Source organism: Centropristis striata, chromosome 8 (genome assembly GCF_030273125.1).
Source record: "Centropristis striata isolate RG_2023a ecotype Rhode Island chromosome 8, C.striata_1.0, whole genome shotgun sequence".
NCBI lineage: Eukaryota > Metazoa > Chordata > Actinopteri > Perciformes > Serranidae > Centropristis > Centropristis striata.
Genome location: NC_081524.1, coordinates 1,758,054 through 1,784,101, shown reverse-complemented (window position 1 = coordinate 1,784,101; position 26,048 = coordinate 1,758,054). Strand labels below are relative to the sequence as shown.

The 26,048-nt window shown below is 40.3% G+C and overlaps 1 protein-coding gene across 1 annotated transcript; it reads left to right on the top strand.

The window, feature by feature from the left end:
- Nucleotides 1-3,351: 3,351 nt before the first annotated feature.
- On the top strand, nt 3,352-21,920 carry LOC131976326 (protein NLRC3-like). Its single transcript, XM_059339307.1, has 15 exons — nt 3,352-3,563; nt 3,663-5,517; nt 7,294-7,467; nt 7,880-8,053; nt 9,347-9,520; nt 10,549-10,722; nt 13,035-13,075; nt 15,478-15,533; nt 15,693-15,739; nt 16,906-17,123; nt 17,239-17,504; nt 17,685-17,694; nt 19,063-19,169; nt 19,280-19,421; nt 19,619-21,920. The coding sequence occupies exons 2-15, from the start codon at nt 3,860-3,862 to the stop codon at nt 20,008-20,010; spliced, it is 3,633 nt and encodes a 1,210-aa protein (XP_059195290.1). The 5' UTR covers nt 3,352-3,563; nt 3,663-3,859; the 3' UTR covers nt 20,011-21,920.
- Nucleotides 21,921-26,048: the final 4,128 nt, after the last annotated feature.

Below are 26,048 nucleotides of genomic sequence, written 5' to 3'. Positions count from 1 at the left end.
TCTAGGTGTTTTACAATGATTGTGACAGTGATGCTTTTATTTTGAAAAGGTGTCATCCAGTGTGAAACGTGTGCTTTAATTTTGAAAGGTAGGGACAGGAAATAACAGGTGGAACAGTAAAATGATAAATGAATGGTAAATAACAACGAGTGCGTCATAATTCATACAAAGTTGATATAAAGTATGAAAAAAGCTTCTATAGTGGCTGACTGACAGGAACAAGGTTTGTTAAAGTTTATTTTCTTCTGTCATATAGGCTATATTAGTGGCTATATTCTTATTATTTTTATTTTCATGGAACTACTATTTTAAATAAATCTTGTGAACTATCAGTTAAAGAGTCGACCGTCATTCAGCCAGGAATGATACTAAACATACATTCAAACCACTAAAACAATATAGAGCAAAAAAAAGTGATTTTGACAGAAAAATCACAATTTAATGCTTTGTTTGGTTGCTTTTCCTCAAGGAAACTTTCGTAATCAATAATCCGTTCAAGGAGTATCAGGAAAGCTCAAATTCTGACAACAATGGCTGTTTTTATAGTTTCTCTCTCTGTATTTTTAGCATTTAATTAATGAAAACTGAGGAGTACAGAATTTAATGTTTTTAACAGGATCTAGTTATTACAAACGCTTTATTTTTTGGGAGTAATTGTTTTTTCTTTAAGTAATTGCCAAAAAATACACAATTTATCGTATAAAGAAACTGTAAAAACGTGTTATTGTTGAAATTTGAACTTTATGAGGGTCCACAAAAACAATATAGAGCATGAATGTTATGCAGTAAACCAGTAATTTATTAACTTCATGCAAAAAGCAACACGTGTTTTTGACAAGGTACCGAGGTAACTCAGTGGGTTTTGTGGAATGTGTTTCTTTGCAGGTGGGTATGCATGCAGGCATATATAAGTAAACCGCCTTCAAAATAAAAGCACTGCGGTTGTATTGATTTCTAATTTCTGGGTAACCTCCTGCGGGCCGGACCTAGGGTTGCCAATTCCCCAAAAAATAAATAAGGGACACTTCATTGGCAGGGCCGGCCGACCCGATTGCCTTCACCCATCCTGGCGTGGTGAAATTTTTTGGCCCTTTTTTGTAAGTAAAATGATTTTTTAACAATCGACTCGAACCTGAATTGAATTAGATGCATATTTTTGTGTGACATGAATACATGGAAAATGAAAAAAAATGAAGAAATGATTATCCAGTAATTCACTTTAACACAAAATAACAACCAGGCCCTGTTTTTCAAAGATGTAGTGGAGTTTGCTGATAACAATTTGATTCACTCCTTTAGTTGGCTTTTAAAATGCAGCATGTATGCAATTGAATGGCCATTTTGGAAGATAATAGCATTCCATAATTCCAAATTGGTTCAGTAAAAAGGCATTAAATTCATGTCATGAACACATGGGGACCTGGTCTTCAAGAATGCACTGGAGTTTGCTGATAACAAATTGATGTATTTATTTTATTGGAGCAGCATGAATACAATTGAATGGCTATTTTGGAGTCATGCAGCTGACAAACGGGCCGTAAAGTGCAATGTAATTGCGCACTAAAATTTAAAGTGCAGATGGCGTGACCGCAGTACTGGAAGCATGTTGTTTCAGATCAGTCGGTCCACCATGGACTAAGGAAAAAGAGCACCGGCACAACGTGCAGTGTGCTTTATAGATGTTATCACACACTTTTTCCACCCAGGTGCTTCCTTTTACCCATTCTTCAGTATTTTTGCATCCTTTTCTGTTTTTTTCTCGGAGGGGTACTAGACACATTGCTGCTCGAAGGTGTAGCGCCCCGTAAAGCAGTGTCGGCGTCTGTGTCACTGTCACCTACGCATGCTGCTTTGTTGTCTTCTGCTATCTTCTCCTCGACCAATGGGATGATCGTATTCTGTATCGTCATACTCGTGTGTGAATATGCTGTCAGTTCATTTATCACAGAGCAGGACGGGGCCTGGGAACAAGTTTACCGTAAGTTTACATATAAAGCGCCCTGTTATTAAATTTTCATTGGCATTTACTGACTATTTTTTGACTGTCACAATAATACGGGACAAAGTGCGTCCCTTTTCACCTCAATACGGGACGGGTGCTTTTGTTTCTAAATATGGGACGATTCCGTTTTTCAAGGGACGGTTGGCAACCCTAGCCGGACCAGGACAGCCAACAGGCCGGATGTGGCCCGCGGGCCACCCAATGCCCAGGTCTGCTGTAAAGTCACAGTTCTTTTCTTCAACTCCAATATTCTTGAACGCTTTCTGCCTCTGCTGTCATATGCACCTATTTCATGTATGTAATGTAATCTATTGCATTAATCTTTACTTATTCCACTATTGCATTATTGTTTGCCATCTACAGAGTTCTTAAGTTGTATATAAACATTGTTATTGTGCGTTGATGCTTTTTATATATATGTATTATCGTATCTGTTGTGTGCCTAATTTTATGAACATGAGGGTAAAATGCTGATTTCTCCTCTTTTTCAGCTTGGTTATGCTTGTTTTATGTTTCTATCTTGTGTAGAAACGTTCATAGTATTATTGGAACTCTGTGTTATACGATAAACTTCCTGTGTGTGTTTACATCCCTGTGGAGCTGCTGGTAAGAGGGGAGGAATGTGTGAGAGACTAAAGTAAGAAGCTCTACTCCCAGACTCCATTTTACACTGGACACATCACAAAGAGGGAGACAGGGTGAGTATTTATATTAGTATTTTTCTTACTACTTGCTTAGTCTCTGATGTTGTGTGTCAGAAAAATACCTTCTTGATAAAAAACATCAGTTTCTTGGACTCAAATGTGACGTCTTCTCCTGTTTTCTGAGCAGTCGCAGCTACTGAACATGAGACATTCCAGCAGTCAAAACGAGAGCTGCACAGTCTGACTCATTTGTTAGAACAGTCAAAGTTTACCATAAGATAAGCAGAAAATACACATAGTTTTAATAAAACTAACGTAAAATAAACGTCATTATACTGTGAATGTGTGTGTTTTTAATGTTCTCTCTCTCACTTGGGAAGATGAATGATTTAGAAGAAGAGATGAAGAGTGACCGGAATAAAGATGATCCTCCATTCTTCAGTCATGAACCTGGACCCTCAGACACAAAGTAAGAGACTGTTTCTACTGTAAACTCAAGATGATTCTGTTTTTAATGTTATACGATAATACATACTCTACACTGTTCCTCATAATTATATAAGCACAGGACAGAACAGTAAAGATATACAGTAGTACAGTAATAAATCACAACAGAGTTAACTAAACTCAGCACAGTACAGGAAAGAAACACAGTAAATGTTATAAATAATGTGTTCATCTCTACAGAGAGAGGAAGAGGAGTCATATTTCTGAGGAGGAGCAGCCGTCCTGCTGTGCTTTGTGTCAGGACGTCTTGAAGTATCCGGTCTCTACCAGCTGTGGACACTGGTTCTGCAGACAGTGCATCACCTCATACTGGGACCAGTCTGCTTCACCAGGAGACTCCTCCTGTCCCCAGTGTGGAGAAAGATCCAGAACTGGACTGCAGTCAGCCAGTGAGACCAGCACTGTACAAGGTAAGACTGTACACCTGTCTGATGATTTTGTTTAGTGTAAACATAAAATATTTTTATAAAAATCATTAAGTTTAAAACACTTACCTACTCTTTCAGCAGCTGGTGGTCTGCGGGAGGTTTTAGATGAACATAAGATCAGTCTGAAGAGGAGATGTGAACATGTGACTGAAGGAAGTGATGGAACAGGAAGTGGAACCCTCCTCAACAGGATCTACACTGAGCTCTACATCACAGAGGGACAGAGTGAAGAGGTTAATACCCAACATGAGGTGAGGCAGCTGGAGACAGCTTCCAAGATGGAGGCCCTCCATGACACTCCAATCAAGTGCCAGGACATCTTTAAAGCCTTACCTGACCAACAGGGACACATCAGAGTGGTTCTGACGAATGGCGTCGCTGGCGTTGGAAAAACCTTCTTGGTGCAGAAGTTCAGTCTGGACTGGGCAGAGGGTTTGGAGAACCAAGATGTCAGTTTGGTGGTTCTGCTTTCGTTCAGGGAGCTGAACTTGATCAGAGATGAGCAGTACAGTCTTCTGGAGCTGCTCCATGTTTTCCATCCAACATTACAGAAGGTCACAGCAGAGAAGCTCGCCGTCTGTAAACTTCTGTTCATCTTTGACGGCCTGGATGAAAGCAGACTTTCTCTGGATTTCAACAACAAGGAGGTTGTGTCTGATGTGACACAGAAGTCATCGGTCAACGTGCTGCTGACAAACCTCATCGAGGGGAATCTGCTTGCCTCGGCTCTCGTCTGGATAACTTCCCGACCCGCGGCAGCCAATCAGATCCCTCCTGCATGTGTTGACAGGGTGACAGAAGTACGAGGCTTCACTGATGCCCAGAAGGAGGAGTACTTCAGGAGGAGGGTCAGTGATGAAGAGCGGTCCAGCAGAATCATCTCACACATCCAGACATCCAGGAGCCTCCACATCATGTGTCTGATCCCAGTCTTCTGCTGGATCACTGCTACAGTTCTGGACCACATGTTGACTAAAGAGCAGAGAGGAGAGCTGCCCAAGACCCTGACTGACCTGTACTCACACTTCCTGCTGGTTCAGACCAAGAAGAAGAAGCAGAAGTATGATGAGGGACATAAGAAAAGGCCAAACAAGCTGACCAAGGCTGACAGAGAAGTTCTTCTGAATCTGGGGAGGCTGGCGTTTGAACAGCTGCAGGAAGGAAACATCATGTTCTACCAAGAAGACCTGGAGCGCTGTGGTCTCAGTGTCACAGAGGCCTCGGTGTACTCAGGAGTTTGTACAGAGATCTTCAAAAGAGAGAGTGTGATCTTCCAGAAAACAGTCTACTGCTTCGTTCATCTGAGCGTTCAGGAGTTTCTGGCTGCAGTCTACCTGTTCCACTCTTACACCACCAGGAACACAAAGGTACTGAGGGCTTTCTTTGGGAGCAACTGGGACAATGACGGCAGTGATGACGAAGGTTCCTTGTTCCTGAAGAGGATCAAAAGGAGAGTCCTGGGGAAAGGCCCATCCCTGGGTGTCTTCCTGAGGAGAGCCATGGAGAAATCCCTAGAAAGTAAAAATGGCCATCTGGACCTGTTTGTCCGCTTCCTCCACGGCCTCTCTCTGAAGTCCAACCAGAGACTGTTAGGAGGCCTGCTGGGTCAGACAGACAACAGTCCAGGAATCATCCAGAGAGCCATTAATAACCTGAAGGAGATGAACACTGATGAGATCTCTCCTGACAGAAGCATTAACATCTTCCACTGTCTGACGGAGATGAACGACCTCTCAGTACATCAGGAGATCCAAGAGTTCCTAAAGTCAGAGAACAGATCAAAGAAAGAACTCTCTGAGATCCAGTGCTCAGCTCTGGCCTACATGCTGCAGATGTCAGAGGAGGTTCTGGATGAGTTGGACCTGACGAAGTACAGCACATCAGACCAGGGAAAACAGAGACTGATTCCAGCTGTGAGGAACTGCAGAAAGGCTCGGTAAGTCCAGATGTAATTAACTTGATAAATCAGAATAGATTAGTACTTTAGTATGTCAAATGGACATTTTTTTGTCAAATTGCAAAAAATGTGAAACCTGCTTTTTCTTTTTTTAATTGCCACATAAAATGTGTGAAATGCCACAACCAAAAGTTATCAAAAGAATTTTTGATATTTAACAAAATGAACTTGGGCTCTGATTAGGATTTGACCCCAATAGGCCATTAGTGGGGCTATTTCACAAATCGGCAAAATTATGTGAAACTCCTAGATTGTGAGTCCGATCTGCATGAAAGTTTGCACATTAAATCTGTTGACCTCCATGATCAAATGTTTCAAAAATCATTTTGATCATCAAATAAATGCCCCACTTGCAGAGGAAGCTTTTGCAAATATTGGTCTTGCTCCACTGAGGCACTGTACAAAATCTGGCACTAATTTGCCACGAAGTGTCCATTTTTCTTATCAAAATAGCAAAATTTGTGTAACCTACTTTCAGAACTTCCTGTAGGGCCGACTGAGCCAACAAAGAGTGAGAAATTAAATGCAAAAGAAAATGGCGGGGCAATAGTCTAGGTCCAAAAACACGAGGAACACCAAACATGAAGTAAAAGGCGGAAACGCCTCCTGGAATCAGACTGACATGAAGGAAGACAGAAGTTGTTACCCAAAGTCAACGAAGCTTCCTTGATAGGACAGGCTGTGAGTTGGGTCCTACAAAGGCAAGGCAAGACTCCTTTCTTTGGTTTAACACACAAACTGAATGGACTGTGAGTGTGCAGATGTGTGTCATTGTGTAATGGGCATTTAATGAAGCACGACATCTTCAAAACCAGTGCATGACATGGATGTGGTTTTGGCATCGGTGCTTTTCAACACTTTTTTTAAATTATACATTTAGAATATATATATAATAGGACCTGTCTTATAATCATCTCAGAAGCACCAACAGAGTAGAAAACAAAACAGGAAACTAAAAAAACTGAAAATACAAAATAAAAGACAGGACCTAACACAGACATCACAGCTCCTCCTCAGCTGTGAGTTCAATCTGCAACAAAATGTTGCACATAGAATTTTCTGAGCCTCTTTATCAAAAACTGTCAAAAGAAATGTGATCATCTCAAAAATGTGCAGTTTATAGAGGAACATCTTCTTGTAGGTTGCGGTCAACAGGAAGTGTCTCATATCTCCACGCTGATCTCAACTTGGGATCTGCATCGTGTCCGTAGGCCTGCAGGTCTGGCATGCATCTGTTCCACGGGCCGTCGGTGCCACTTGCACTCAGTTAATACTCATAATCTGTTTTAAATGCTCTAAGAGCAAAAAATGAACATTTTCTAGTTGGTTGTGTTTATGGCTTTCAGGTAACAAACACACTTATTCTAATTATTATTAATAATTGTTCTTAGGGACACCAGCATGTTAGCAAAAGGGATCTTTCCCAGCTCTGATTGTTTGTTCAGTTGTAAAATGGCTTTCTAATGAAGATGGCCTCATGATAACTGACAGACAGACATGGGATCAGATCACACTGACAGACCACTACTCTCTCCTTCATCTGCAAGAAGAAATCAAAACAAAGCTTGCAGGCCTGCAGGTATGAGAGAGAGAGATGAGAATTTTACAGTGAGATGAGATTAGCTAAACCTCTGACGTAAAGAGCAAATTTTCATCAACAGGACATGTCAAACTGTTCTCTCATCAAATGCATGAAGTGAACATAAATTGTTCTCTTTCATAGTTACATTCTTTCCAATATATGTGTCCTGACAGGCTTTCTGGCTGTGGACTCTCAAAGAATCACTGTGAATTTTTTGCCTCAGCTCTGAAGTCCAACCCCACCCATCTGAGAGAGCTCGACCTGAGTGACAACAACCTGGAGGATTCAGGAGTGAAGCAGCTGTGTGAAGGACTTCAGAGTCCAAACTGTAAACTGGAGACTCTGAGGTCAGTTCACTGACTGCAGCTGTGTAGTTTTGTGTGTTTGTATTTTACATTCAAATCCTTGACTGAGGTTACACATTTTTGGTTCATACATTTTTTTGATTTTTTTTTCTCTTTTCAGGTGTCTGAATATTTAAAAAAGTAAATGTTTGACGGATCTGTTTTTCAGACTCAGAATGTGGTTAATCAGTCAGTGAAGATGATATTAGTACTGATGAGGCTGAAGAGTTTGTGAGGGGATATGAATGATGAAGATCTGATGATCCACAATAACAGAATGAAAGTCACTCTGCTCATTTTAGGGAAAAAGCTCTTTGATTAGAACATTATAATATTGAGTTGCACATTTAAAACCTTAACAGATCTAATTGGATAATAAATGGATTTTTATCTCTCCATCTTATTCTTTATTCAGATTGTGGGACTGCAATTTATCAGAGATCAGCTGTGCTTCTCTGGCCTCAGCTCTGAAGTCCAACCCCTCCCATCTGAGAGAGCTGGACCTGAGTAGCAACAAGCTGCAGGATTCAGGAGTGAAGCAGCTGTGTGATTTTCTGGAGAGTCCACACTGCAGACTGGAGACTCTGAGGTCAATTCACTGTCTCTCTGTTACTGCTGTACATCTTATATGTTTAATTAACAACTGAACTTAATCTATGTACATATGTAACCTACATTCATATAGTTATACATTTATTTTAGTTTCATTTTTTTTTATCTTGTTCTAAAAAAATATCTTCTTAAAATAAATGTCAACTGCTATCAATCAAATTTCATTTATATAGCACCTTTCAAACAAATCCAGTGTAGTTCAAAGTGCTGTACAGATTGAAAACAACAACTTAGAATATTTAATAAAAGGACATGGAGACTAATGCACACTGAGTCATCAAATATGAATAAATAAAATTATAAAAGGTAATGTACTATATACTATATATATATATATATATATATATACATATATGAATGCATGTATACAAGAGTTATAATTAAAATAAAGATTCAATATAAACAATAAAATATAGGAAAAGCAGATAAAAGCTAATCGATACAACAAGTAAACAGACCAATACTCTCTCCTTCATCTGCAAGATGAAATCAAAACAAAGCTTACAGGTCTGCAGGTATGAGAGAGAGAGAGTTGAGAATTATGCAGTGAGATAAGATGAGCTGAACCTCTGACGTAAAGAGCAAATGTTCATCAACAGGACATGTCAAACTGTTACGTCATTAAATGCATGAAGTGGATATAAATTGTCCACTTTCATAGTTACATTCTTTCCAAAATATGTGTCCTGACAGGCTTTCTCGCTGTGGACTCTCAAAACCTCACTGTGAAGTTTTGGCCTCAGCTCTTAAATCCAACCCCTCCCATCTGAGAGAGCTGGACCTGAGTTACAACAACCTGCAGGATTCAGGAGTGAAGCAGCTGTTTGAAGGACTTCAGAGTCCAAACTGTAAACTGAAGACTCTGAGGTCAGTTCACTGACTGCAGCTGTGTAGTTTTTTTTGTATGTTTCTATTTTAAATTCGAATCCTTGACTGAGATTACACCTTTTTGGTTAATATATTTTTTTTCTCTTTTAGATGGCTGAATATTAAAGAAAGTAAATGTTTGACAGGACTGTTTTTCAGACTCAGAATGTGGTTCATCAGTCAGTGAAGATTATATTAGTACTGATGAGGCTGAAGAGTTTGTGAGGCGATATGAATGATGAAGATCTGATTATCCACAATAACAGAATGAAAGTCACTGCTCATTTTAGGAAAAAAGCTCTTTGATTAGAACATAATAATGTTGACCTGTACATTTAAATCCTGAACAGATCAGACTGGATAATAAATGGATTTTTATCTCCATCATTTATTCTTCATTCAGATTTAGGGGCTGCAGTTTGTCAGAGACCAGCTGTGCTTCTCTGGCCTCAGCTCTGAAGTCCAACCCCTCCCATCTGAGAGAGCTGGACCTGAGTCACAACAAGCTGCAGGATTCAGGAGTGAAGCAGCTGTGTGATTTTCTGGAGAGTCCACACTGCAGACTGGAGACTCTGAGGTCAGTTCACTGACTCTCTGTCACTGCCGTTCATCTTATATGTTTGAGTAATGACTGAACTTAATCTATGTACATATCTAACCTAAATTCTTTAGAGTTATACATTTACTGTAGTTTGACTTTCTTGACTTCTTCTTTCTTTTTTTAGCTTGTTCTAAAAAAATATCTTCTTAAAGTTAATGTCAACTGCTGTCAATCAATCAAATTTTATTTATGTAGCACCTTCCAAACAAATCCAGTGTAATTCAAAGTGCTGTACAGATTGAAAACAACAACAACAACTTAGAATATTTAATAAAAGGACATGGAGACTAATGCACACTGAGTCATAATTATTAATAATAAAATGTATAAAAGGTAATATATATATGAATACATGTATACAAGAGTCATAATTAAAATAAACATTTAATATAAACAATAAAATACAGGTAAAACAGATAAAAGCTAATCAATAAAACAAGTTAAAACCATAAAATTGTGATAAAATATAATAAGATGCTAATAATAAGACACAACATAAAAGCCAGATTAAAAAGATTAAAATGTTTTTAGTTTACGTTTAAAAGTATCAATATTTCTAGCACTCCTCAGATCCTCGGGCAGGTTGTTCCAGCGTTTTGGAGCAGAGTGGCTGAAGGCTGAATCACCAAACGTTTTAGTTCTGCTCTGTGGAACAGCTAAAAGAGAAGAGTCGGAGGATCTGAGGGGCCACAAGCATCTCTGAGATGTAATGTGGTGCAAGGCCACGTAGTGCTTTATAAACTAATAAAAATACAAAATGGGATCAGATCACACTGACAGACCACTACTTCATTTACAAGATGAAATCAAAACAAAGCTTACAGGTCTGCAGGTATGAGAGGGAAAGATGTGAAATATACAGTGAGATAAGATGAGCTGAAGCTCTGACGTAAAGAGCAAATGTTCATCAACAGGACATGTCAAACTGTTTTGTCATCAAATGCAGGAAGTTAACATAAATTGTCCTCTTTCATAGTTACATTCTTTCCAATATGTCATGACAGGATTTCTGGCTGTGGACTCTCAACGACTCACTGTGAAGTCATTGCCTCAGCTCTGAAGTCCAACCCCTCCCATCTGAGAGAGCTGGACCTGAGTTACAACAACCTGCAGGATTCAGGAGTTAAGCTGCTGTGTGATTTTCTGGAGAGTCCACACTGCAGACTGGAGACTCTGAGGTCAGTTCACTGACTCTCTGTTACTGCTGTACATCTTATATGTTTAATGAACAACTAAACTTAGTATATGTACATATGTAACCTACATTCATAGAGTTAAACATTTACTTTAGTTTAAGTTTTCTTTTTTTTTTTGTATCTTGTTCTAAAAAAATATCTTCTTAAAGTAAATGTCAACTACTACAATCAATCAAATTTTATTTATGTAGCACCTTTCAAACAAATCCAGTGTAGTTCAAAGTGCTGTACAGATTGAAAACAACAACTTAGAATATTAATATATTAATATAACTTAATAATGTACGCTGAATCATAAAATATGAGTAAATTAAAGATAATATATATATATATATATATATATATATATATATATATATAAAATCATCATCATCATTATTATTTACTATAAACAATAAAATATTGGTAAAGCAGATAAAAGCTAATAAATAAAACAAGTATAAACCATAAAATTGTGATAAAAGATAATAAAATGCTAATAATAAGACACTACATAAAAGCCAGATTAAAAAGATTAAAAGGTTTTTAGTTTACGTTTAAAAGTATCAATATTTCTAGCACTCCTCAGATCCTCGGGCAGGTTGTTCCAGCGTTTTGGAGCAGAGTGGCTGAAGGCTGAACAACCAAATGTTTTAGTTCTGCTCTGTGGAACAGCTAAAAGAGAAAAGTCTGAGGATCTGAGGGGCCACAAGCATCTCTGAGATGTAATGTGGTGCAAGGCCACGTAGTGCTTTATAAACTAATAAAAACATTTAAAAGTCAATAGGAAAATTAACAGGTAGCCAGTGTAAAGACTTTAAGACAGATGTAATGTGTGCTCTCCTTCTGGTCTCAGTCAGAAGTCGTGCTGCAGAGTTCTGAATGAGCTGCAGCTGATTCATTGTTTTCTTGTGTAGAGCAGAAAGGAGAGCGTTACAGTAGTCTAGCCTACTAGCTATAAAAGCGTGCATTAGTCTCTCCGTGTTGCTCAGAGAGAGAGAGTTGTGAGGGTAATGTATTTTTGTAATGTTGAGTAAATGGTCACATCTGTATACAAAAGATCCTCTGAACTCCTATTTGTTTTAAAGGGATGAAGATCCTTTGCTGGAGCAGAAATATAAGTATTTTGCTTCCATAGATTTAATGTGTTTTTATAAATAATACAATCTAAAGCTGATATTATGATGATCTACAATAACAGAAAGACAAAGTTATTCTACTACTTTTAGGGAAAAGCTCTTTGATTAGAACATAATAATGTTGAGCTGCACGCTTAAAACCTGAACAGATCTGATTGGATAATAAATTAATTTTTATCTCCATCATGTATTCTTTATTCAGATTGTGGGGCTGCAGTTTGTCAGAGATCAACTGTGTTTCTCTGGCCTCAGCTCTGAAGTCCAACCCCTCCCATCTGAGAGAGCTGGAGCTGAGTCCACACAGCAGACTGGAGACTCTCGAGTCAGTAAGAGGACTGAATCAGTTCATGCTGGTTCAACAGTGTTGTAATAAACTGTAATTTGTAACTCACATTGAGGTTTTCCTCCACTTCCACCTTCTAGTGAAACAAATCAGTGATTTTACTCATGGAGTGTAGTTTCTTTTTTTCTTTATCTTCTGTTTCTTTTCTTTCTTCTTCCACAAACTATAAAATACAAACTGATGATGCAAAGCCAAGTGTTAGAGCCATGTATATGTATTAAGGTAATTTCCCGATTGCCACAGTAGGTGGTGTATTGGACAACAGCATGTGTGAATGCATAAGTAGAGGAAGAGGCAATTACTCCTCAGGTGTGTTGCTTACCGGGAGAAGCACACAGTTTTTGACCGCCGTTTAACTGCCGGCTAACCTTTAAGCCCTTTTGTTTGTTTTATGCCAGTTACTTATGTAAATGTTTGTATAGCAAAGCTGTAGTGATACATGCTAGTAAATAAATACGTCTTAAGCACAAGTTCGCAGATGTTTGATTGACTACAAGGAGCCGCCGCATGACGGCGCGTCAATTACGTATCCCGGTACCAGCCCATCATTGTGGCTTAGGTTTTGTTTTATCTAAATCAAGTCACAACACCAAGCAACAGTTCAGTCAGCTGCAACTTCTAACAGACGTGTGATTTTACAGTTGTTTTCCTGTGATGTTCTGGATCCAGACTAATGATGAGTTAATTCTTCTAATGCAGGCTCAGAACATTAATGTGATGTAAAGTGTGAGATCAGTTGGCTCGTCTCAGGACTCTGAAGCCGGCTGACTCAAAGAACGAAAAATTCCTTTAAACTTGATCCATTACTTTTGGGATTGTGTTAATCTCTACAGGATCAATGACAGGATGATCAGAGCTGAGGAACCAAAACAATGTGAGTATTGTCCCACATTCATCAAGCTACTGAACATTAAAGTCTGTTCTTAAAATTAAAAGTCCTTTTACAAAAATATAATGATATACAGTCATGGAAAAAATGATGAGACCAACCTTGTTTTCTCTCATTTCTTGTTTGTTTTAATGCCTGGTACAACTAAAGGTACATTTGTTTGGACAAATATAATGATAACAACAGTAATAGCTGATAAGAGTTTTATTTAAGAGCTGATATTTAGCCATTTCCCATGGTTTTCTTGATAATCCATCCATCCATTTTTCCTCTGCTTATCCGGGGCCGGGTCGCGGGAGCAGCAGGCTAAGCAGGGCATTCCAGATGTCCCTCTCCCCAACCACAACGTCCAGCTCCTCCTGGGGAACCCTGAGGCGTTCCCAGGCCAGGAGAGAGATATAATCCCTCCACCGTGTTCTGGGTCTTCCCTGGGGCCTCCTACCAGTTGGACCTGGAACTCCTCTAACGGGAGGCGCCCGGGAGGATCCTTACCAGATACCCAAACCACCTCAGCTGGCTCCTTTTGACGCGAAGGAGCAGTGGCTCTACTCCTAGCTCCCTCCGGATGTCTGAACTCCTCCCCCTATCTCTAAGGCTGAGTCCAGCCACCCTACCGAGAAAGCTCATTTCAGCCGCTTGTATCCGCGATCTTGTTCTTTCGGTCACTACCCAAAGCTCAAGACCATAGGTGAGGGTTGGAACGTAGTCCACCATTTTCCAGCAGAGAACCATGGCCTCAGACTTGGAGGTGCTGACTCTCATCCCAACCGCTTCGCACTCGGCTGCATGTCCATGAAAACCACGAACAGGATCAGAGACAAGGGGCAACCCTGGCGGAGGCCAACACCCACCAGGGGTGTTTGACGTTGTGCCGAGTATGTGGACACAGCTCTCACTTTGGTTATATAGGGACCGGATAGCTCGTAACAACGAGCCCGGTACCCCATATTCCCACAGTACCCCCCACAAGACTCCCCGAGGGACATGGTCGTAGCTCCTTCTCCAAGTCCACAAAACACATGTAGACTGGATGAGCAAACTCCCATGACCCCTCCAGAAGTCTCGCAAGTGTAAAGAGCCGGTCCGTTGTTCCACGGCCAGGACGAAAGCCGCATTGTTCCTCCTGAATCTGAGGTTCGAAAATCGGCTGGAACCTCCTTTCCAGTACCCTGGAGTAGACTTTCCCGGGGAGGCTGAGAAATGTGATTCCACGGTAATTGGAACACAACCTCCGGTCTCCCTTTTTAAAAATGGGAACCACCACCCCAGTCTGCCACTCCACTGGCACTGTCCCAGACCTCCACGCGACCTCCATACTCCACGCGTGTCAACCATGACAGCCCAACAGTGTCCAGAGCCTTCAGCATCTCAGTGCAAATCTCATCCAACCCTGGCGCCTTGCCCCAGGGCAGCTTTTTGACTACCTCAGCGACTTCTGCCAGGGATACTGTTGGGACTCTGCCTCCTCCACAGAGCACATGTTGGCTGGATCAAAGAGTTCCTCAAAGTGCTCTTTCCACCGTCTGACAACATCCACAGGTCGGGTCAGCAGCCCCCCCCCCCGCTGAACACAGCACCGGTGACCTTCAGACCACAGCTCCTACCAGCCGCATCAACAATCGAGGCTTTGAACATGGCCAATTCGGACTCCATGTCCCCAACCTCACCCGGGATGCTGGAGAAATTCTTCCGGAGGTGTGAGATGAAGACCCTGCAGACAGGGGCCTTCGCTAGACATTCCCAGTTCACCCTCACTACACGTTTGGGTGTGCCAGGTCTGTCCAGCAGCCTCCCCCACCACCTGATCGACCTCACCACCAGGTGGTGACCAGTTGACAGCTCTGCTCCTCTCTTCACCTGAGTGTCCAGAACATGCAGCTGCAGATCTGATGATACGATAATAAAATCGATCATCGATCTTTGGCCTAGAGTGTTCTGGTACCAGGTACACTTATGAGCGACTCTATGTTCGAACATGGTGTTCGTTATGGACAAACCGTGACTAGCACAGAAGTCCAATAACAAAACACCACTCGGGTTCAGATCAGGCAGGCCGTTCCTCCCAAACACCCCCACCCAGGTACCATCATCGTTGCCCACGTGAGCGTTGAAGTCTCCCAGAAGAACTATAGAGTCCCCAGGCGGTACCCCTTCCAGGACACCACCCAGAGACTCCAAGACGGCCGGGTACTCCTAACTGCTGTTTGGTGCATAAGCACAGACAACAGCTGAACAACAGCTGACAACAGCTGAACAGCCCATAATTGTTTGCACCTCATTCTTCGGGGAAAACTCCAACACAGTGGCACTCAGCCGGGGGCTTGTGAGTTTCTCTCAGCTCATTCCAGTTTTCATGATTGTTCTTCTCTTTCACTTATCTCAATCAGATGACGCTGATTACAAACGGGATGTGAAAACAAACCTGCCTGAGGATGACATAAAGGTGAGAGAAGAGCGGTTTCACAGTGTGAAGTATATTTATATAAAATGTGATTATTTTGTGCCAAGCAAACGGAGGCAGAGGAATCGTGATTTGTGTTCATTGACCTTGAATTGAACCCAATCTCTAATAAAACTATATTTGTGTCTTTCTTAACTCCAGGCTCCATTATCCTTCTCACCTGAACTCACATCTAGAGCTTCATACAGGTAATCCTGTAAAATAACAAAATACTATTCACACTTCTTTCACGGTTCATCAAGTTGTAATTCTCAACAAGAGTCTGTTGTCTGTGGAGAGCTTGTCAACAAACAGTACAGACGTGGACAAACAGACTCACAGGTCAAACATGGAGGCTAAAGGCTTTGCACCCAGCTCAACACCAGAGAGTGAACAGTTGGAATCATGGACACCATGACTGCATTCATAAAGCCTCATATAATTCCCCTCTCATTCACTCCCACACTGATTGCAGCGAGCTACTAAACAAGGTGTTGGCCTGAACATTACTAGTGATTTGGGGTTTAGGTGGCTTGAACTAAAACAGTATTACAACTATGACAAGCTGACAGAGGAACCAAGTAGCAGTATACATAGAGAGTGGTCGATGCAGGTGAGAAATGGGAAGGGGCTGAAGAAGACCAGCAGGCCACAGTGAGGTGCCTTACTGCAGCCGTAGGTGGAGCAGGTGGAGACGTAGTCCTTAGTGTAAGTGTTGTTGGAGGAGAGCCAGGGTCAGATGAAAACCTGGATAGCCACTAGTCAGTGGACTGCCCCCGGGAGCCGGATGATCCTCTTAGGCCTCCTGGACCACCCTTGCAATGTCCCACCTTGTTGCTCCCACCAAACAGGAAGATGGCAGGATGGTTTCCTCAGATGATTCCTCAACCAGAGAAGCAAACTGACATAACAGGGCCTTGGGCTTGACATTCCCGGAGCCTGGCCAGTAGGCCAACGTGCGAGTGGAGTGAATGTAAGACAAGTTCTGCCCCGACCAGAGTCCAAGGTGTCTATCTACACCACAAACTCAGCTGCAGGATCAGGGGGAGATAAAATAGGGGCAGAGGAAAACAAGCACTTCAACTTGACAAATGCAGCCTCAGCGGAAGGTGAAGAAGAAAAAACAAACAGAGAGGAAGACTTATTTCGGGACAAACGCAACAATTGCATCAAAATATTCCATAAATCATAATAGATTAAACAAACTTTAGGTCTGAATAAGTTTTGGATTGTTGGGTTGGTCCCCTGGGTGTTATCATGTCGTACACCTCAATCAGTATCCCTGTGCTGCTCATGAACAGCTGTCAGTGAAAGCAGATCATGTGACCAACTATTGATGCTTGTTATATGAATTCATCCCTTCTGTGTCCTACAGGTTCATGTGTCCTGGTCCAGGTGTGTTCCAGTGTGATTTGACTGGACTGGTGTTTGTTATGGCTCAGGAGGCGGAGCTGCTGTACAGGACTGTCCAATGGGATCAGAGCCTCCTCCAATCAGCTGGCAAGCAGGCTGCAGGGCTGCTGTTCGACATCAAGAGTTCTGAGGACTCTGCTGTCCTTCAGCTCCACCTCCCACACTGTGAAACAAAGGAAGGTAAATACACGGATGGCATGTTATAAAATTACACAAATGTACAAATGTATTTTAACAGTAAACTCCAGTGGTTCAAAGTGAATTGGGTAAAGATGAACCTGTTCTGCTTTCACAGCGTTGCTCTTTGACGGCCTGCTGTCTGTCGTCCACATCACTGATGATGGAATGAGCATCTTGGAGCCGCTGGAGATCACAGACACTCATGTGGTTGTGAAGGTCCCTCACCTCTCTGTCTTTGGCCTGATCTGGGATATCGTCAAAAGGTTTCTGAGCATCTCACTGCCAATAAAGGGCCAAGTTCTGCTGTTCCTCCGACCTCCTTATGAAGAGGATCGAATACTCGACGTATTTCTGCTGCAGGAAAACATCCCTGTGGAAGAGGTAAAGCTATCAGTAATATGTGCTCACCATCAGTCTGAACTGATGTTTTAAGTAACGGCTGTTTCCACAAAGACAAAATAACCGTCTTGTTCTGTGGTTAGAATTAAGTGCTTTGAATTCAAATGATGAGGTTTTGTGAGCGGACCCAAAAGCAGAATAGGGCCCCGTTCCAAGTAGAAGGTTCAACAAAGTTGAGTTGATATACCCTCAGGTGGGAAACTCTGAGTTTCTTGGGTGGCTGTGGCTCAGTTGGTAGAGCAGTCGCCTACTGATCGGAAAGTTGGTGGTTCGATCCCTGACCGTGGCAGCCTACATGTCAAAGTATCCCCAAACCCCAAATCCCAAATGGCTTCCGATTCTGCATTCATCGGTGTGTGAATGAACTCCCAATGGTGGCAGGTGGCACCAGTGTGCCCTGGTAGCCCCTAACACCAGTATGAATGTGTGTGTGAAGGGGTGAATGAGCGCAGTCTGTAGTGTGAAGCGCTTTGGATAAAAGTGCTATATAAGTGCAAGTCCATTTACCATTTCCAGTTCCAGAAAAGCTGATCTGAGTTAGTTTAATCAACTCAGAGAAGGTTCACTCTGAGTTAAGCGCGTTCACTTCCACTATTAAAAAGGCAGCATTAATGGAGCCGCGATATTACGATTCACCATGGCTACAGCTTACTTACAGGTAACTCCAGACTGTCTCTGATCATCCTGGAGCTGATCATTGGCTGAGCCTTTGCCATTCTGCTTATTCTTCCATCCATTTTGATGGTTGTCTTCCGTTTTCTGCCACTTGTCTCTGGTTTTGCTCTCCATTTTAAAGCATTGGAGATCATTTTAGCTGAACAGCCTATAATTGTTTGCACCTCTTCATAAGTTTTCCCCTCTCCAATCAACTTTTTAATCAAAGTACGCTGTTCTTCTGAACAATGTCTTGAACGACCCATTTTCCTCAGGCTTTCAAAGAGAAATGCATGTTCAACAAGTGCTGGCTTCATCCTTAAATAGAGGCCACCTGATTCACACCTGTTTTTTCACAAAATTGATGACCTCACTGATTGAATGCCACACTGCTATATTTTTTAGCACACCCCTTTCAACTAATAGCCCAATTGCACAGCTTTAAGAGCGTGTATATCATGAATGCTGGGTCTTGTTGGTTTTCTGAGAATCTACTGCACCTACTGGTAACTTGTTTGCCATGACTCCGAGCCCTTCCCTACATGTCTTCCCCTTTGTCTCTCCACTGTCAATAAAGCCCTGAAAATGGCCAAAAAATATCTTTAAAATAATCTATGGGAAACACTGTAGTCTCTAGTATTTGATTGTTTGTTCTCTGTGCAGTGCTGTTGTGTTTGGAGACTTTTATCCAGAATATTTCACGCCTTTATTAATTTCCTTACAGTTCATCCTCATAAAGACGTTTTAGTTGATTGTAATTCTCTGCAAAGCAGTCAGTCGACATGTGTTGTTTGTAAATGTGCTCTATGGGTTAAATTGCCTCGACTATCTCAGGAAGAACTAATGAACTAATGAAATGTTCCGTTACTGAAGGTTGCTGTCCAAGAAGAAAAAGGCACTAAGTTCATCCCGATCTCCTCCGACTGTCATCTGAGCTTTGGTCAAAGTTACAGTGTCCACTGTGAACCTGAGGGCTTCCACATACAGCCGAAGGTGAGTCAAGTCACTTGATTCAACAGAATGATCCTCAATACAGTTTCTGCTGCGTCTAGACGGGAACGTACCAGATAAACATTTTATTTCGCATTGTTTCTGTTTTTCAGTGTAAACCATTTGAGTCGAGGTGTGGACCAAATTTCCATCGAACATTTGAAGTTTTCCTGACTACAAACACAAAGAGAGTGTTTGTGAAAGTCCAGGACCAAGAGGGGAACGTAGTCTGGGAAGGTCGAGTGTTACTGACAGGTAAAGACTCCAGCCTCCTGCAGCAGCACGCCACCTGATGTCACAGTTCAGACCTGTGACACATTATATCATAGATATGTAAATCTGCTCTTATGAACATTCTCATATCGTAAGTTAAAACAGTGTCCTCAATAACAAAACTGTATAGTGATTGTCGGTTATATAACACAAGATTTATTTTCCTGGTTATCTTCCAGGTCCAAGAGGGGAAGTTAGACAGAGAAATGTCCCAGCAGAGGACAGAGTCCCGGCAGAGGACAGAGTCCCAGCAGAGGACAGAGTCCCAGCAGAGGACAGAATCCCATCAGAGGACAGAGTCCCAGCTGACCAGAAACTGGGCGGAGCTGTTCGGACAGAGTTTGTTAAAAGAGTGTCTGATGCGAATCTGAACCTTCTCTTGGATAAACTTTATGAGCGTGGCGTGATAAGTTATGGTGAAATGCAGTCCGCCGCATCAAAACCCCAACTAGACAAAGCACGAGACATGATTGACGCGGTGCGAAGAAAGGGAGCTGAAGCCAGTTCAGTTCTGATCGCTGCTCTCCGTGAGGTGGATCCACGTCTTTCCAGAGTGCTGAAGTTGAGCTGAAGCAGAAGAGAAGAAACTGTGGTGATGAATCTCTGGTACAGCTGAGTGTTACCAGAGCTTGTCATATTTAAATGAGAAGTTTTTGGAAAGCGATCAAACTTGGACTACATTGGATGACTGTTGAGCAGCGACACAATTCTATTAACAGACAAATGTTTTGCTGTTATTAACACAAAGAAGCCTTTTTATATGACTGTGGCTGATCAAAAGGAGTTTAAAGCCAATGAAAAGAGAGAACCAGACAGATTATGATCCTTTGGTTCTTGACAAATGTAAAAGCCTCAAATAAGTAGCTACTGATCCTCCTCTAAAGACCACTCCGAGAACAATCCCCTTTGTGTTTTAAACATTGTCTCTACATTTTAAAGTTTTATTCTGAATGTCAGATGGTTACACGTAGTATCTTTGTCAACACACAACGTCAAAATATCAGTGGAATCAAAGGAAGATCAAGTATTTAGACCTTTTCAGCGTCTTTGTGTTAAACGACTCAGGTGAATTCTTACTAATCACGTTTTCATTGACTTTTAACATTTTTACATTTTTCTTTGCTTACATGAAGGGAAAACGCAGATATTTCCATGCGGTTTGGCCTCTCATTTACACGAAAACCCTGTTTTTATCACAGAAAACAATTATTTTTAAAAACTCGTATGTTCAACGTACAACTTATGTGTTGTCGTGTCAACTGGGAGAAACGGGGTTTGAGGTTCTCACGCTCATTCTATCTAGTTGTTTTGAAAGGAACAGGAAGTCGCTCGTGTTATTCATTGTTGTTGATTCTGAGGATTCTGATTGGCTTGCATGGCGTTATCCTTCTCCCTACACTGCCGCCCAGAGGTTTGGCATACCGTATTTCCTCAATTTAAAGCAGGGCCCCTATTAATGACCGGCCTCATTTAGTAACCGGGTGTAAAAGCAATTTTTACTAAATAAAAGCCGGCCTCTTTTATAAGCCGGGTGTCTTACCGGTGTTAAAGTCTGTTCCCCCGGCGATATGTGTCCCCCTTACCTTAACCTGCACCAACCTGACCCCTGACCCCAACCAGTCCTCCTTTAAGTTGTTAACATGAGCCCAAGTTTACCTGAACCCCAAACAGTTCTCTCTACAAGGCCTCACCTTAAACTGAAATCCTAACTCCAACCAGGAGGTGATGCTACGGAGAACACCATTCAGGAAACATCATTTGACGGTAACAGATTTCTGTATTTAGAAGTTTGGCCACACGAGTTAGTCCTGTAGGTAAATATGGTTGTTTCTCCTGCTGTCCTAGTCATTCTCTGTAAAGTCCAGCCGTTTACGCACGTTCTTCTGGGCTTTTTACTAGTTTAGACATTTTAAATCCTGTTAAAAGGAACATTCAGCTGTTTATTGTTTGTTTACATCCCAGTACTTCCAATATGGCCGACATCCGGGTAACTGGCTCCAATGTGCTGTGTAAAACACTCTAAAAAGTGCCAGTCAGAGCTGCTCTGATTTTCTTTTTTTGAATAAAAGCCTCCTTCAAATAATAGCCTGCCCCTATTATTAGCCGGGTCCCAAACTGATTTTTTATTAATAGAAGCCCCGGCTACTATTTGAGGAAATACGGTAGTTATAATGGCGCTCGACGGCGTATTTATGCGGGTTGATGTAAATGACAACTTTTTTGAAAACGATGATGTGTGCACAATGTTATTTTTGAAAACGGAGGAGGAGAATATTTGTTTCTCTAAATAACTGCTATGTATAAACGTGGCCTGAATGAATGGTTGGTTTCTGTTTCAGAGGGAGGGGTTAAGTTCAGTCTGGTTTGGTCATTTGTTTCTTTTCTTTGGCACAACCACATGCCCCATCCTCCCTCACCTTCTCAGAGCCTTAGTTTGTATTTGTATTGAGCTCACTGAATAAACTACTTTAACACTTTTAATCTGACTGTGTTTTTTTTATGGTTGTGCTGTCATCATTACATCAGTAAATCTGTGATCAGCCTCGCCAGCATCTCACGTCTGTTATTTTATCTTTATCTTCTATATATCTTCTATATATTCTTTATCTTTCCTCAATTGAACCAGGAGTTCTAGTGTCATTTTACAACTGTGTCAAAGCCCTGATGTGCAAAATAAATATGAATGAATAAATGAATGGATACATGATGATAAATAAAATAACGTGTAGATATAATAAGAGACGAAAAATTAGATAAAATATATAAAAGACATAAAAATCGAGAAATTTTAAATAAGTAAATATAACCCCAAAAACTATGTATATAAATGTAACAGAATTAACTAAAATTGATCAAAACCGTATAATACAATATAACAAACAAAATATAAACAGTATCTATAACCCATTCTAAATCAAAGCCTGTTAAAAGTTTTTTTTTCATATTATTTCTGTTTTTAAATTCAATTCATCACATTTGTGGCTGTTTTGTGTCAAGGTTTGTATGTGCAAAATAAATATGAATGAATTAATGAATACAAATAATAAAAGAACATATATTTGTATACACAAAGATAAAAGTTACACTAAAAACTAGATAAAATACATAGAAAATCAACAAATTACAAATAAGTTAATAAATATAATTTTAAAAATTTGCTGATTAAAACTACAACATAAACACAATAAAGAGACCAAAATAATCTAATACGTGTCTATAACCCATTCTAAGTCAAATCCTATTAAAAGTGTATTTTTGTTCATATTATTTCTGTTTTTAAATTAAATTCATCACATATTTGTGGCTGTTTTGTGTCGAGGTTTGTCCAGCAGGCGGCGCTGTTCCCTTTACTTTATATTCTGAGGAAACCTGCAGAGAAACAATTCAAACTCCAGTAACAGTTCAGAGGTAAAACTCATCTCAGATATATTAATTACAGATGAAAGTTTAGATTCTGGTTCTTCACTTGGCAAGCACTTAAATATGCTCAAAGGTAGCTGGTAGCACCAACATGTATTTTATTAAAATATACACATATTTTAATGCAAACAATTCTATCATTACCATAACATATAACCATTTTTCTTCAGTTTTCATTCAGATTTTGCTCTTTATACATTGTTAAAAACCATTATGTTTGATTATATTCTGTTAAAGTATGTATTTTTATAAAGTTTATTCAATTTTTATTGTATATAAGTGAGGGGAAAACATGACATTTATATCTGGATCCATTACAGTAATGAAATTGTGAATCAAAAATATGTTAAAAAATATAGAAAATATTATTTCAACACAAAACAATGCCTCATTATGGCTATATTGTTCGTTCATATAAAAGTGAAATATATTTAGTTTAATAAAGTTTGTCCTTATAATCTTCACAGACAGAACTTAGACTGGCTTCATGACAATCAGCCAGCTGGAGTCGGCCTTGAAATAGTTAATATAAATATTTAAATTCAAACACGTCATCACAGTTTGAATTAAAGAACCTTGAAAGGAAAGACCAACAAGACGACGCCCCAAACAACCACATGTTTACTGTTAATATTGTTATAATAATAATAATAATGTGAATCCTGTCAATCGTATCAAACCGACTTTTACTATATTTTATTATAATAAAAGGTTCTGCTGGTGTTAGCAGCTGCTGAGTGCAGGAAATGAAGCGTCCTCACGGGAGGCCGCTGTGACTCATACTTCCCATGATGCACCCCCCTCCTTCAGCCAAACACACACACACACACACACACACACACACACACACACACACACTTTCTCTCTGCAGAGCTGCTGCTCACACAGAGTCTCAGCTGCAGACATTTATTTTTAACAAAGTCTCGTCTGCAACTATTTAGTTCTGTTCTGCGTCACCATCCAGTCTGTAAACATGCAGATCTGGGGTCAGAAACTGTTTAGATATTGTTACCATGAAGTTTAATTTTGACACTTCGTCCCAACCCTGACTAGGTCTCAGCAAAGCTTCACAGCGTCAGGAGGGATTCTGGATTTTAGGGCTGTAAAGCTGCATTTTGACCAAAAAATGAGCAGCTAATAAGTCTGTCTGGTACGTCTACCTGTAGATGTAAGGTCAGCTCCTTTAAATCAGGACTAAAAACACTATAGTTTACTGCAGCGTACTCTTAACTTTAACACTTATCTGCTCTACTCTACTGCCCTTACTTTTTAACTACGCAATGTTTGACTTGTGCTTTTTATTATTTTATCTCTTTTTTTATCCTGCTGTATCTTATTTTATCTTATTTGTATTTTTATTTCTATTTCCCTGTTTTAATTGACTGTTTTTACTGTTTTCAACTGTGTCTTGCTGTTTTTAATGTGTATGTAAAGCACTTTGAATCACCTTGTGTTGAATTGTGCAATACAAATAAACTTGCCTTGCCTTGCCTAAAGGTACTAAAATGTTTTGCAAAAATAATATCAGAGCTGAAACCATTAACCCTACCAACCTTCCAGCCATCTTGTTCATCAGGAATAAACTTTAACAATTACTTGTACTTTGTTTTTACCCGCCGTGGTTACAAATTAAATGCACAGTTCCTGTTTCGGCTGCTTTCAATGACTTTCACTAATTTACAAAATGTTGCAATAGCAGCAAATGTCAAAAAAAGGAAGAAATGAGTGTAACAGAAATATGAGCACTGTGCAAGAATATCCCAGAGGTCATTTGGTGTGCACATGAGAGAGCACTGCAACATTTTCAAAAACTCTTGCACAGTTTTTGCTCCTGCTGCCAATCGTGGCAACCTGAGCCTGAGGTTGCCGAGTCCTGCTCTACAGATGTTTTATAGCAGGAGTCAGCAACAATCACATTCATCTGTTGTATTAAAGTGACGCTCTTTACAACTTTTTAAGACGTCATGTTCAGTGTTTAGACAAACGCAGGATGCAGGATCCATCATGCGGCGTTCCACAGGGATTGATGTTAGGACCACTACACTTTCTAATATGTAAATAATATAAACTGGGTGTTTGTTTTTTTAACTGTATGCTGATGATGAGCTTTGTAAGCAGATGCAAAATGTGTCTTTGATACAAAAAAATACTACATCTAGTGAAGACTGAAACTATTTTATTTGCAGGAAATAGTAAAAGTGTTTGTCCCAGATTTGATAGTTTTTTTGGTGCAGCTCGGTTAAATGGCAAACCACTGTGGCCTCATTTGGTCGGGTTATTTAATGAGAATCTGGTCCAAAGTTATTTTAGATGTATTTATTTTAACGGCAGCTTCACTCTGAATCCGTTTTAGTTTTTTTTTTTAAAAAGGTGTAATGAGAGAAGTCAGAGATGAGTGAAGGTTCTTCAGATTTTAGAAAATGTATAATGATAATTAAACGTGCACACTTCAAAATCTATAATGTTTGAAAATCTGTGTTTTAACATTTTCAACTTGTGGTTCATGCTACGTACAAACTTTCTGTTTGTTTTTTTAATGTATTTCATATTTCTTTGTATGCAGGATTATACTCTTTGGGGAGGTAACTTTCGCCCCCTGATTTTGTTTATTTTGCTAAGTTTCTTATGTGTAGTTTACAAAATCAAATCCATCCTTTTTAGTACTGGTTGCATTTAGTACAAACTTGAAATGAGACAGAAATGGTGCAATGAGCCTTTAATTTACAACATGCAACAAATCACAACTTGTAGTTTAAACACACTTTTAAAAAATGTAGAAAAACAACACAAGTCATGTGAGCTCTTTGTGATGTGGCTTATAATAATACTGTGGTGGACATCTTTTCTTCTAAAACAGAATAAAATCACTTCATTTCTTCACCCCACCAGCTCAAACCCTAAGACACACTTCAGTTTCTCTCCTCGCTGAAACCCCGTCGCTCCGTCAGCTCGCTGATCGCAGGTTGACGGACCGATCCAAACAACACAACATTAAGGCACTTTGGAGAAAAACCCAAATCATCTGAACTATCAGGGCGTCCGAGTCCACTGGGCTCTTTTCTGTTTTGTTCATGTTTTAGCTCGCTAGTAACGAGCACTGATCGAGAACCGTGACGGAAACCTGGACATTCAGAAGTTTGAAGGAAGCGATCACCGGCTATTACCTCAACTTCTAGGTGATAAAAATTA

Bases quoted from the DNA above. Each gene is read 5' to 3' on its own strand.
- LOC131976326 (XM_059339307.1), top strand. From the start codon at position 3,860: ATGGAGGCCCTCCATGACACTCCAATCAAGTGCCAGGACATCTTTAAA. The intron at 5,518-7,293 runs GTAAGTCCAGAT...GTGTCCTGACAG, and splicing joins AGGAACTGCAGAAAGGCTCG to GCTTTCTGGCTGTGGACTCT. The intron at 17,124-17,238 runs GTAAATACACGG...CTGCTTTCACAG, and splicing joins ACACTGTGAAACAAAGGAAG to CGTTGCTCTTTGACGGCCTG.